The sequence below is a fragment of the Mustelus asterias genome, chromosome X (genome assembly GCF_964213995.1).
Source record: "Mustelus asterias chromosome X, sMusAst1.hap1.1, whole genome shotgun sequence".
Lineage (NCBI taxonomy): Eukaryota > Metazoa > Chordata > Chondrichthyes > Carcharhiniformes > Triakidae > Mustelus > Mustelus asterias.
In genome coordinates this window covers 3699834-3712038 of record NC_135834.1, presented here as the reverse complement: position 1 = coordinate 3712038, position 12205 = coordinate 3699834, and the positions used below count along the sequence as shown (strand labels likewise).

At 51.0% G+C, this 12205-nt stretch overlaps 1 protein-coding gene across 4 annotated transcripts in view; it reads left to right on the top strand.

Moving 5' to 3' along the window:
• LOC144481888 (natural resistance-associated macrophage protein 2-like) overlaps window positions 1-12205 on the top strand; it is a 113810-nt gene that overhangs the window by 49911 nt on the left and 51694 nt on the right. For all 4 annotated transcript variants that reach the window (XM_078201047.1, XM_078201048.1, XM_078201046.1 and 1 more), the window contains 3 exons: window positions 217-336; window positions 4094-4200; window positions 9018-9088. In XM_078201047.1, coding sequence (XP_078057173.1) covers window positions 217-336; window positions 4094-4200; window positions 9018-9088 — 298 coding nt within the window. The remainder of the gene's footprint in view (window positions 1-216; window positions 337-4093; window positions 4201-9017; window positions 9089-12205) is intronic.

The window sequence follows — 12205 nt, the reverse complement described above, 5'->3', positions numbered from 1 at the left end:
AAAGATGTGTACATTGGGGGGATTAACAGGGTAAATGTGTTGGGGTTACAGGGATGGAGGGGTTGTGCCTGGGAAAGATGCTCTGTTGGAGAGTCAGTGCATACTTGATGGACCGAATGGACTGTTGGGATTCTATGATTCTTTGATCGGGAAGCAGTGTTTAAAGGGTGGCGCTGGGAATGTACTGATGTGCACCTTGCTTTGTTCTTTGTGTAGTTGCTCTGGATCTTGCTGACAGCTACCATTATAGGACTGCTGCTGCAGCGACTGGCTGCCCGCCTAGGCGTGGTAACTGGAATGCATCTTGCTGAGGTCTGCCACAGGCAATATCCTAAGGTATGTCTTGCCATGAAAGTTCCACCTCAAATGCGTTTCACAACGGGCATCTATCTGTATGATCCGAGCGCTGAAAGGAAAATGCAATTTATCCATGAAACCTTTCCCTTGATAGATTAAACCACCTCCCTATCTCTCCACCAAAACCCCTTCTGGGTGGGTTCACCTTCCTTGCCCACTCCGTATTGATTTAAATAGAGAGTTCTGCCACTGGACTCGATCGAAGATGATGGAAGATATTTTATTAGTAACCTTAAACATCAGTTTTATGACCAATTTAAAGCAATACACTAAATGTCATATGAACAGGTAAAATACAGTATAACGTCAATATCTGTGTCCAGGTATGACGAATTACCCAGAAGCCTGACTTAACTCATGGCTTGGCTTTCCTTGCACTCGGTTTTTCTGTATGGCTTGCATAATAATCTACCCCTTTGCAGCTTTCTACTGAACTCAACCATGCTACAGAGATGTTGATCCTAAATCTTGCCTTATCTCAGACATTGGGGACAATTCTCCCCAAAAACATTCGAAGTGTCGAATTTGCGTACCAATTGGAGTAAATCCCGCAGTTCTTTTAGCGGGAGTTTCAGAATGAATCTCCCACCCTCTGTGCACTGCAGGGTGCGCTGGCGTGAATCACGCTGAAAATCAGTGGGCAGGGCCTTTACCCGCTGGAGAGGCTGGCAAACTTGGCACCGAGCAGGACACTGTGCATGCGCCGATCTGTCAGTGCGGGAATCGGCTCTGGCACAGAGCTGGTGGCACCGGAAATCCAGCTGCTGGAAACCCACGGAGGCCATGCTGCCCAGTGGGGAGCCGGCGAAACGGCTTCCGCTCGAGTCTCCCGGCCCACGCCCTGGGAGAATCGCCCCACTGATCTTGGATGTATCACAGGAGGAGGCCATTCGGATCATCATGCCTGTGCTAACCCTCTGAAGGAGCAATTCACCTAGTGCCGCTCCCTTGCCTTTTCCCGGTAACCCTGCCGATCTTTCCTTTTCAGATAACAATCTAATTCTCCTTTGCAAGCCTCGGCTGAGCCTGCCTCCATCACACACTCAATCAGGGCATTTCAGATCTGAAACACTCGCTGTGAGAGCCCTTTTTATTTCATTGCATGGTGGCATAGTGGTTAGAATTGCGACCTCACATCGCCAGGGACCCGGGTTCAATTCCTGGCTTGGGTCACTGTCTGTCCGGAGTCTGCACATTCTCCCCGTGTCTGCGTGGGTTTCCTCCGGGTGCTCCGGTTTCCTCCCACAGTCCGAAAGACGTGCTGGTTAGGGTGCATCGGCTGTGCTAAATTCTCCCTCAGTGTAACCCGAACAGGCGCCGGAGTGTGGAGACTGGGGGATTTTCACAGTAACTTCATTGCAGTGTTAATGTAAGCCTACTTGTGACACTAATAAATAAACTTTCTAAACTTTTTCCAATCACCTCAATTCTGTGTCTTTGATTTGATTTATTATTGTCACATGTATTGGGGTACAGTGAAAATTATTGTTTATTGTTTCTTGCGCACTATACAGACAAAGCATACTGTTCATAGAGAAGGAAAGGAGAGGGTGCAGAATGTAGTGTTACAGCCATAGCTAGGGTGTAGAGAAAGATCAACTTAATGCAAGGTAGGTCCATTCAAAAGTCTGACGGCAGCAGGGAAGAAGCTGTTCTTGAGTCTATTGGTACATGACCTCAGACTTTTGTATCTTTTTCCCGAAGGAAGAAGGTGGAAGAGAGAATGTCCGGGGTACATGGGGTCCCTCTGGTTCTTGGTCCTTCCACCAATGGGAACAATTTCTCCCTCTCTATCCAGCCCCCTCATGATTTTGAACATTCTATCAAATCTCCTCCTGACCTTCCCTTCTCCAAGGAGAACAGTCCCAACTTCTCCAATCTCCCCACATCACTGAATTCCTCATCCCTGGAATCATTCTCCTGAATCAATTCTGCACTCTCTCGAAACCCTTCACATCCTTCCTATAGTGTGGCGTCCAGTTGATGCTGAACTGGTGTTTTATACAAGCTTATCACAACTTGCTCTTGTACTCTGCCTCTAGTAATAAATCGGAGGATATGGTATGCTTTAATAACTGCAATCTCAACCTGTCCTGTCACCTTCATTGATTTATGCACATATTCACCCAGGTCCTCTGCTCCTGTGTACCCCTTTTAGAATTGAATCCCCTTCTCTGCATTAAACTTTAATCACTCTTCCACCAACCCTGTCTCTCTTTTAGAAGTTCCACAATCATGATTTGCAATACTTCGAAGTTTCATGTTGGAATCCCTCCGGTTGGGTTTATTCCCCTGCCACAGCATTGACACAGCACTAATTGAGGTGGCAAATGACCTCCATTGTGAACATTCTGCGTTTACCATTTTGCAGAGCGTAGTTGACTGTGTCATGATCCAGCTCGGTGGGATTGCCTTTGCTTGCTGCCAGTGTTGCCTATCCCATCAGATTCAAAACATGTCCCGCAATGGCTTCTCTCCTTGCTCCCACCCTGTTACTCCCAGAATTACCCATGGATATATCCTCCCTGAATAATCTCTCCCTCAATGTCAACAAAACGAAGGAGATTGTCATTGACTTCAGGAAGCGTAGTGGAGGGCATGTCCCTGTCTACATCAACGGGGACGAAGTAGAAATGTTTGAGAGCTTCAAGTTTTTAGGTGTTCAGATCACCAACAACCTGTCCTGGTCCCCCCCACGCTGACACTATAGTTAAGAAAGCCCACCAACTTTCTCAGAAGACGAAGGAAATTTGGCATGTCAGCTACGACTCTCACCAACTTTTACGGATGCACCATAGAAAGCATTCTTTCCGGATGTATCACAGCTTGGTATGGCTCCTGCTCTGACCAAGATGGGACAAAACTACAAAAGATCGTGAATGAAACCCAGTCCATCACGCAAACCAGCCTCCCATCCATTGACTCCATTCCCGCTGTCTCAGCAAAGCAGTCAGTGTAATTAAGGACCACACACAGCCCGGACATTCTCTCTTCCACCTTCTTCTGTCGGGAAAAAGATACAAAAGTCTGAGGTCACGTACCAACCGACTCAAGAACAGCTTCTTCCCTGCTGCCATCAGACTTCTGAATGGACTTCCCTCGTACTGAGTTGATTTTTCTCTGCATCCTAACTGTGACTGTAACACTACTTTCTGCACTCTCTCCTTTCCTTCTCCCCTATGTACTCTATGAATGGTATGCTTTGTCTGTATAGCACGCAAGAAACAATACTTTTCACTGTATCCCAATACATGTGACAATAATAAATCAAATCAACTATTAAGCTGATCTTTCTCGACACCCGAGCTATGACTGTAACACTATTCTGCACCTTCTCCTTCCCTTCTCCCCTATGTACTCTATGAATGGTATGCTTTGTCTGTACAGTGCGCAAGAAACAATACTTTTCATGGAATCCTACACGTAAGCCTACATGTAACAATAAATCAAATCAAAAATCCTTTAGGGAAGGAAATCTGCCATCCTTACCCGGTCTGGCCTACATGTGACTCCAGAGACACAGCAATGTGGTTGACTCTCAACTGCCCTCGAAGGGCAACTAGAGATGGGCAATAAATGCTGGCCAGCCAGCGACGCCCATGTCCCATGAAAAAAAATCTCCTTTAGTTCAGTGATCCAATTTTCGTTGGATTACACCTCAGTACTGCCTTTATGTTACAGGTACTTTATGCATGCGAGTTGTTTTTCTAATAGTATATGCATTGGGATGTTTCAGGGCCCCCGGATTGCACTGTGGCTGATGGTGGAACTGGCCATCATTGGCTCGGACATGCAGGAAGTGATTGGATCAGCGATCGCCATTAACCTGCTGTCTGTTGGAAGGTAAAGTATAATTGCGAATCACGACTGCATTATTAGGAGCTCTTGTACCAAGAGAAGCAAAACATGGGGTGGCACATTGGTCAGCATTGCTGCCTCACAGCGCCAGGGACCCGGGTTCAATTCCGGCCTCGGGTCACTGTCTGTGTGGAGTCTGCACGTTCTCCCCGTATCTGCGTGGGTTTCCTCCGGGTGCTCCGGTTTCCTCCCACAGTCCGAAAGACGTGCTGATTAGGTGCATTGGCCGTGCCAAATTCTCCCTTAGTGTACCCCGAACAGGTGCTGGAGTGTGGCGACTGGGGGATTTACACAGTAACTTCATTGTTGGTTAATGTAAGCCTACCTGTGACTAATAAATAAAGTTAACTCTGGGGAAAACGGCAATGACGTCTCCTATGTTTGCGGTGGGACAAGGTGAAATGGGTTGGGGAAGTCTTGCCCCAGTTACTCATGGACTGAACCCACAGTGCAAGACCACCCTCATCCAACAGTAATTGTCAACCTCACTCAGAAAAATCAAGGGAATCGATTTTGTGGGAAATGCAAATGGATGTTTTAAGTGGCTCAGAAGGGGATGCTTTACTGAGATTGGGGCTGAAAGAAGTTGATGAGACAAAATAGAAGGAGCTTTACTCTGTATCTAACCCCATGCTGTACCTGTCCTGGGAGTGTTTGATGGGGACAGTGTAGAGGGAGCTTTACTCTGTATCTAACCCCATGCTGTACCTGTCCTGGGAGTGTTTGATGGGGACAGTGTAGAGGGAGCTTTACTCTATCTAACCCCATGCTGTACATGTCCTGGGTGTGTTTGATGGGGGACAGTGTAGAGGGAGCTTTACTCTGTATCTAACCCCGTGCTGTACCTGTCCTGGGAGTGTTTGATGGGGACAGTGTAGAGGGAGCTTTACTCTGTATCTCACCCCGTGCTGTATCTGTCCCGGGAGTGTTTGATGGGGACAGTGTAGAGGGAGCTTTACTCTGTATCTCACCCCGTGCTGTATCTGTCCCGGGAGTGTTTGATGGGGACAGTGTAGAGGGAGCTTTACTCCGTATGTAACCCCATGCTGTACCTGTCCTGGGAGTGTTTGATGGGGGCCAGTGTAGAGGGAGCTTTACTCTGTATCTAACCCCATGCTGTACCTGTCCTGGGAGTGTTTGATGGGGACAGTGTAGAGGGAGCTTTACTCTGTATCTAACCCCGTCCTGTACCTGTCCTGGGAATGTTTGATGGGGGACAGTGTAGAGGGAGCTTTACTCTGTATCTAACCCCATGCTCTACCTGTCCTGGGAATGTTTGATGGGGGACAGTGTAGAGGGAGCTTTACTCTGTATCTAACCCCGTGCTGTACCTGTCCCGGGAGTGTTTGATGGGGACAGTGTAGAGGGAGCTTTACTCTGTATCTAACCCCGTGCTGTACCTGTCCTGGGAGTGTTTGATGGGGGACAGTGTAGAGGGAGCTTTACTCTGTATCTAACCCCGTGCTGTACCTGTCCCGGGAGTGTTTGATGGGGACAGTGTAGAGGGAGCTTTACTCTGTATCTAACCCCGTGCTGTACCTGTCCTGGGGGTGTTTGATGGGGGACAGTGTAGAGGGAGCTTTACTCTGTATCTAACCCCATGCTGTACCTGTCCCGGGAGTGTTTGATGGGGGACAGTGTAGAGGGAGCTTTACTCTGTATCTAACCCCGTGCTGTACCTGTCCTGGGAGTGTTTGATGGGGACAGTGTAGAGGGAGCTTTACTCTGTATCTCACCCCGTGCTGTACCTGTCCTGGGAGTGTTTGATGGGGGACAGTGTAGAGGGAGCTTTACTCTGTATCTCACCCCGTGCTGTACCTGTCCTGGGAGTGTTTGATGGGGGACAGTGTAGAGGGAGCTTTACTCTGTATCTAACCCCGTGCTGTACCTGTCCTGGGAGTGTTTGATGGGGACAGTGTAGAGGGAGCTTTACTCTGTATCTAACCCCGTGCTGTACCTGTCCTGGGAGTGTTTGATGGGGGACAGTGTAGAGGGAGCTTTACTCTGTATCTAACCCCGTGCTGTACCTGTCCTGGGAGTGTTTGATGGGGGACAGTGCAGAGGGAGCTTTACTCTGTATCTAACCCATGTTGTACCTGTCCTGGGAGTGTTTGATGGGGACAGTGTAGAGGGAGCTTTACTCTGTATCTAACCCCGTGCTGAACCTGTCCTGGGAGTGTTTGATGGAGACAGTGTAGAGGGAGCTTTACTCTGTATCTAACCCCATGCTGTACCTGTCCTGGGAGTGTTTGATGGGGACAGTGTAGAGGGAGCTTTACTCTGTATCTAACCCCGTGCTGTACCTGTCCTGGGAGTGTTTGATGGGGGACAGTGTAGAGGGAGCTTTACTCTGTATCTAACCCTGTGCTGTACCTGTCCTGGGAGTGTTTGATGGGGGATATTACTGTGAGGTGCATATTACATGTATTTGTGGATGCACTATCTGATGTCACAAAAAGAGCAGAGAAATCTTTGAGGCTTGACCGACATTTCTCTCTCAGCCAACATTGTTAAAGAGCAGACAATCTGGGTCAGGATCACATTGCTGTTTGTGGGATCATGCTGTGCGCAAATTGGCTACTGCATTTCCTGTATTAGAACAGTTACTGCCCTTAAAGTACCGAATTTGCTGTAAAGCAGAGGCACGATATGGCGCTATATCAATGCAAGCTTTTTGCTTTCTCTGCTGGCAGCAGTTCCTGCACTTGGGACTTCACCTGGGCTTCGGAATTTTTTTCCAAGTGCAGCCTCGGCCTACTTGGTGCGTCATTCACCTGAGTGCCATCATGTATTTGGTCTCAAATTGCGCGCAAACCAATCTTATGCCACTTTTGAATTTCTGGCGGTTCGGGCTTTCCAACGGGATGGCACAGGCTGTGGGGTGACACCAGGCTAGGTTTGGTTTTAGAATTCGAGGAGGGTAAAGCAGCAGGCCACTTACCCCACGGAGTCTGTGCCGGCGTTCCTCTCCACATCCACCTTGTCTCATCCTGATATATGAAAAAGAAGCAGGAAACTTCCAGCAGTCAATGTTGTGAGCTCATGGTAACACAGAGGGCGGGGATCACTCGGAAAGGCTGCTGCCATTTAGTTCTTGGTGGCGGTGTGTGTTGCAGGTTGCTTGGTGTCCCGAGTTGCTGGAGCAGCTGGCCCTCCATGTGTTTATTGTAGTCTGGATCCATGGAGAGTGATGAGAGAGGTGACATTCTCTCCATCACACGGCTAAGCAGGAATCAACCCAGCCCCGACCACCCACCATTGGTGTGTGTGTGGGAAGGAATTCCAAGGTGGGAGTCCACCCCTTGGAACCCGCCTTCCTCAGGTGAGACCCGAATTCAGAGCTTCTGCCTCGAGGGTGAGACAAAGCGCCACAAAACCTCAACATTTATATAGAACATAGAAACATAGAAAAGCTTCAGCACAAACAGGCCCTTCGGCCCACAAGTTGCGCCGAACATGTCCCTACCTACTAGGCTTACCTATAACCCTCTATCTTACTAACTTCCATGAACTTATCCAAAAGTCTCTTAAAAGACCCTATCGAATCCGCCTCCAACACCACTACCGGCAGCCGATTCCACACACCCACCACCCTCTGAGTGAAAAACTTACCCCTAACATCTCCTCTGTACCTACTCCCCAGCACCCTAAACCTGTGACCTCTTGTGGCAACCATTTCAGCCCTGGGTAAAAGCCTCTGAGAATCCACTCTATCAATACCTCTCAACATCTTATACACCTCTATCAGGTCACCTCTCATCCTTCGCCTCTCCAAGGAGAAAAGACCGAGCTCTCTCAACCTATCCTCATAAGACATGTCACCTAATCCAGGCAACATCCTTGTAAATCTCCTCTGCACCCTTTCTATGGCTTCCACATCCTTTCTGTAACGAGGCGACCAGAACTGGGCACAATACTCCAGGTGGGGTCTGACCAGGGTCCTATACAGCTGCAGCATGATCTCCCGATTTCTAAACTCAATTCCTCTATTGATGAAGGCCAGTATTCCATACGCCTTCTTAACCACAGCCTCCACCTGCGACGCTGCTTTGAGCGTCCTATGAACCCGGACCCCAAGATCCTTCTGATCTTCCACACTGCCAAGCATCTTACCCTTAATATTATATTCTTCCATCCTATTCGTCCTGCCAAAATGAACCACCCCACACTTATCTGGGTTGAAGTCCATCTGCCACTTCTCCGCCCAGTCTTGCATCTCATCTCTGTCTCGTTGCAACTGCTGACATCCCTCTACACTATCCACAACACCGCCAACCTTTGTGTCATCAGCAAACTTGCCAACCCATCCTTCCACTTCCTCATCCAGGTCATTTATAAAAATCACAAAGAGAGTGTATATATATCGAATATTAGGTTACGCCATCTCAGGTGACTGTTTAAAACAATATTTTTAAGATTGAGACGCCCAGGTCAAGGGGCCCAAGTGCAGGGAACTGGCAAACTGCAAGGCAGGCGATGGGATCAGTCAAGGAGAATTAGTTGTTTGGCAGCGCCAAGTAAGGAAAGGCTGAGGAAGGCTGTTGGGACAAAGGCACTTGCCTTTAAGAGTAGGAAAGAATTGAATGAAAGGGTTCGAAGCTCACTCCCTGCTGGGTGAGAGCACGGCTCACAAAAGCACATCCAGGCGCCATCTGATTGGAAGAAGCAAGTGTGGAAAGCTGGCGCGAATCCAGGTGAAGGAGCAAGGAAATTCTGTCAAAGATATGTAAAGATGTTCATACATCAAGTCTTTTCTCGTGTTGTCGAATAAATCTCTTCTTTTCCCTTTTTTGTGTGTTTAGGATTCCCCTGTGGGGCGGAGTATTAATAACTATTGTAGACACGTTTGTGTTCCTGTTTTTGGACAAATATGGTAAGTTTGGCAGAACCAATGAAAGGCAATGAGTGACAGAATAGGGTGGGAGAAGAGGGGGCAAGGGTCAGGCAGTCACTGACCCTAAAAGCAACATTGGAGTGATGCACTGAAAAAAACAGTGGGGTCACAGAGAGACACTGACCGAGTGCAGAGGGGTCAGAGCGAGAGAGACACTGAACGAGTGCAGTGGGGTCAGAGAGAGACACTGACCGAGTGCAGTGGGGTCAGAGAGAGAGAGAGAGAGAGAGAGACACACTGGCCGAGTGCAGAGGGGTCAGAGCGAGAGAGACACTGAACGAGCGCAGTGGGGTCAGAGAGAGAGAGAGAGAGACACTGACCGAGTGCAGAGGGGTCAGAGAGAGAGAGACACTGACCGAGTGCAGTGGGGTCAGAGAGAGAGAGAGAGAGACACTGACCGAGCGCAGTGGGGTCAGAGAGAGAGACTGACCGAGTGCAGTGGGGTCAGAGAGAGAGACTGACCGAGTGCAGTGGGGTCAGAGAGAGAGAGAGAGACACTGACCGAGCGCAGTGGGGTCAGAGAGAGAGACACTGACCGAGCGCAGTGGGGTCAGAGAGAGACACTGACCGAGCGCAGTGGGGTCAGAGAGAGAGACTGACCGAGTGCAGTGGGGTCAGAGAGAGAGAGAGAGACACTGACCGAGCGCAGTGGGGTCAGAGAGAGAGACACTGACCGAGCGCAGTGGGGTCAGAGAGAGAGACACTGACCGAGCGCAGTGGGGTCAGAGAGAGAGAGAGAGAGACACTGACCGAGCGCAGTGGGGTCAGAGAGAGAGACTGACCGAGTGCAGTGGGGTCAGAGAGAGAGAGAGACACTGACCGAGCGCAGTGGGGTCAGAGAGAGAGAGAGAGACTGACCGAGCGCAGTGGGGTCAGAGAGAGAGAGAGACACTGACCGAGTGCAGTGGGGTCAGAGAGAGAGAGAGAGACTGACCGAGTGCAGTGGGGTCAGAGAGAGAGAGACACTGACCGAGCGCAGTGGGGTCAGAGAGAGAGAGAGAGAGAGACTGACCGAGCGCAGTGGGGTCAGAGAGAGAGAGACACTGACCGAGCGCAGTGGGGTCAGAGAGAGAGAGAGAGACTGACCGAGCGCAGTGGGGTCAGAGAGAGAGAGAGACACTGACCGAGTGCAGTGGGGTCAGAGAGAGAGAGACACTGACCGAGCGCAGTGGGGTCAGAGAGAGAGAGAGAGACTGACCGAGCGCAGTGGGGTCAGAGAGAGAGAGAGACACTGACCGAGCGCAGTGGGGCCAGAGAGAGAGAGAGAGACTGACCGAGTGCAGTGGGGTCAGAGAGAGAGAGACACTGACCGAGTGCAGTGGGGTCAGAGAGAGAGAGAGAGACACTGACCGAGCGCAGTGGGGTCAGAGAGAGAGAGAGAGACTGACCGAGCTCAGTGGGGTCAGAGAGAGAGAGAGAGACTGACCGAGTGCAGTGGGGTCAGAGAGAGAGAGAGAGAGAGACACTGACCGAGTGCAGTGGGGTCAGAGAGAGAGAGAGAGACACTGACCGAGCGCAGTGGGGTCAGAGAGAGAGAGAGAGAGAGACTGACCGAGCGCAGTGGGGTCAGAGAGAGAGAGACACTGACCGAGTGCAGTGGGGTCGGAGAGAGAGAGAGAGAGAGACACTGACCGAGCGCAGTGGGGTCAGAGAGAGAGAGAGACACTGACCGAGCGCAGTGGGGTCAGAGAGAGAGAGAGAGACACTGACCGAGCGCAGTGGGGTCAGAGAGAGAGAGAGACACTGACCGAGTGCAGTGGGGTCAGAGAGAGAGAGAGACACTGACCGAGCGCAGTGGGGTCAGAGAGAGAGAGAGAGACTGACCGAGCGCAGTGGGGTCAGAGAGAGAGAGAGACACTGACCGAGCGCAGTGGGGTCAGAGAGAGAGAGACACTGACCGAGTGCAGTGGGGTCAGAGAGAGAGAGAGAGACTGACCGAGCGCAGTGGGGTCAGAGAGAGAGAGAGAGACTGACCGAGTGCAGTGGGGTCAGAGAGAGAGAGAGAGAGAGACACTGACCGAGTGCAGTGGGGTCAGAGAGAGAGAGAGAGAGACACTGACCGAGCGCAGTGGGGTCAGAGAGAGAGAGAGAGAGACTGACCGAGCGCAGTGGGGTCAGAGAGAGAGAGAGAGACTGACCGAGTGCAGTGGGGTCAGAGAGAGAGAGAGAGAGAGACACTGACCGAGTGCAGTGGGGTCAGAGAGAGAGAGAGAGACACTGACCGAGCGCAGTGGGGTCAGAGAGAGAGAGAGAGAGAGAGACTGACCGAGCGCAGTGGGGTCAGAGAGAGAGAGACACTGACCGAGTGCAGTGGGGTCAGAGAGAGAGAGAGAGAGAGACACTGACCGAGCGCAGTGGGGTCAGAGAGAGAGAGAGACACTGACCGAGTGCAGTGGGGTCAGAGAGAGAGAGAGACACTGACCGAGTGCAGTGGGGTCAGAGAGAGAGAGAGACACTGACCGAGTGCAGTGGGGTCAGAGAGAGAGAGACACTGACCGAGTGCAGTGGGGTCAGAGAGAGAGAGAGACACTGACCGAGCGCAGTGGGGTCAGAGAGAGAGAGAGACACTGACCGAGTGCAGTGGGGTCAGAGAGAGAGAGACACTGACCGAGCGCAGTGGGGTCAGAGAGAGAGAGAGAGACTGACCGAGCGCAGTGGGGTCAGAGAGAGAGAGAGACACTGACCGAGCGCAGTGGGGTCAGAGAGAGAGAGAGAGACTGACCGAGTGCAGTGGGGTCAGAGAGAGAGAGAGAGACACTGACCGAGTGCAGTGGGGTCAGAGAGAGAGAGAGAGACACTGACCGAGCGCAGTGGGGTCAGAGAGAGAGAGAGAGACTGACCGAGCGCAGTGGGGTCAGAGAGAGAGAGAGAGACTGACCGAGTGCAGTGGGGTCAGAGAGAGAGAGAGAGAGAGAGAGACACTGACCGAGTGCAGTGGGGTCAGAGAGAGAGAGAGAGAGAGACACTGACCGAGCGCAGTGGGGTCAGAGAGAGAGAGAGAGAGACTGACCGAGCGCAGTGGGGTCAGAGAGAGAGAGACACTGACCGAGTGCAGTGGGGTCAGAGAGAGAGAGAGACACTGACCGAGCGCAGTGG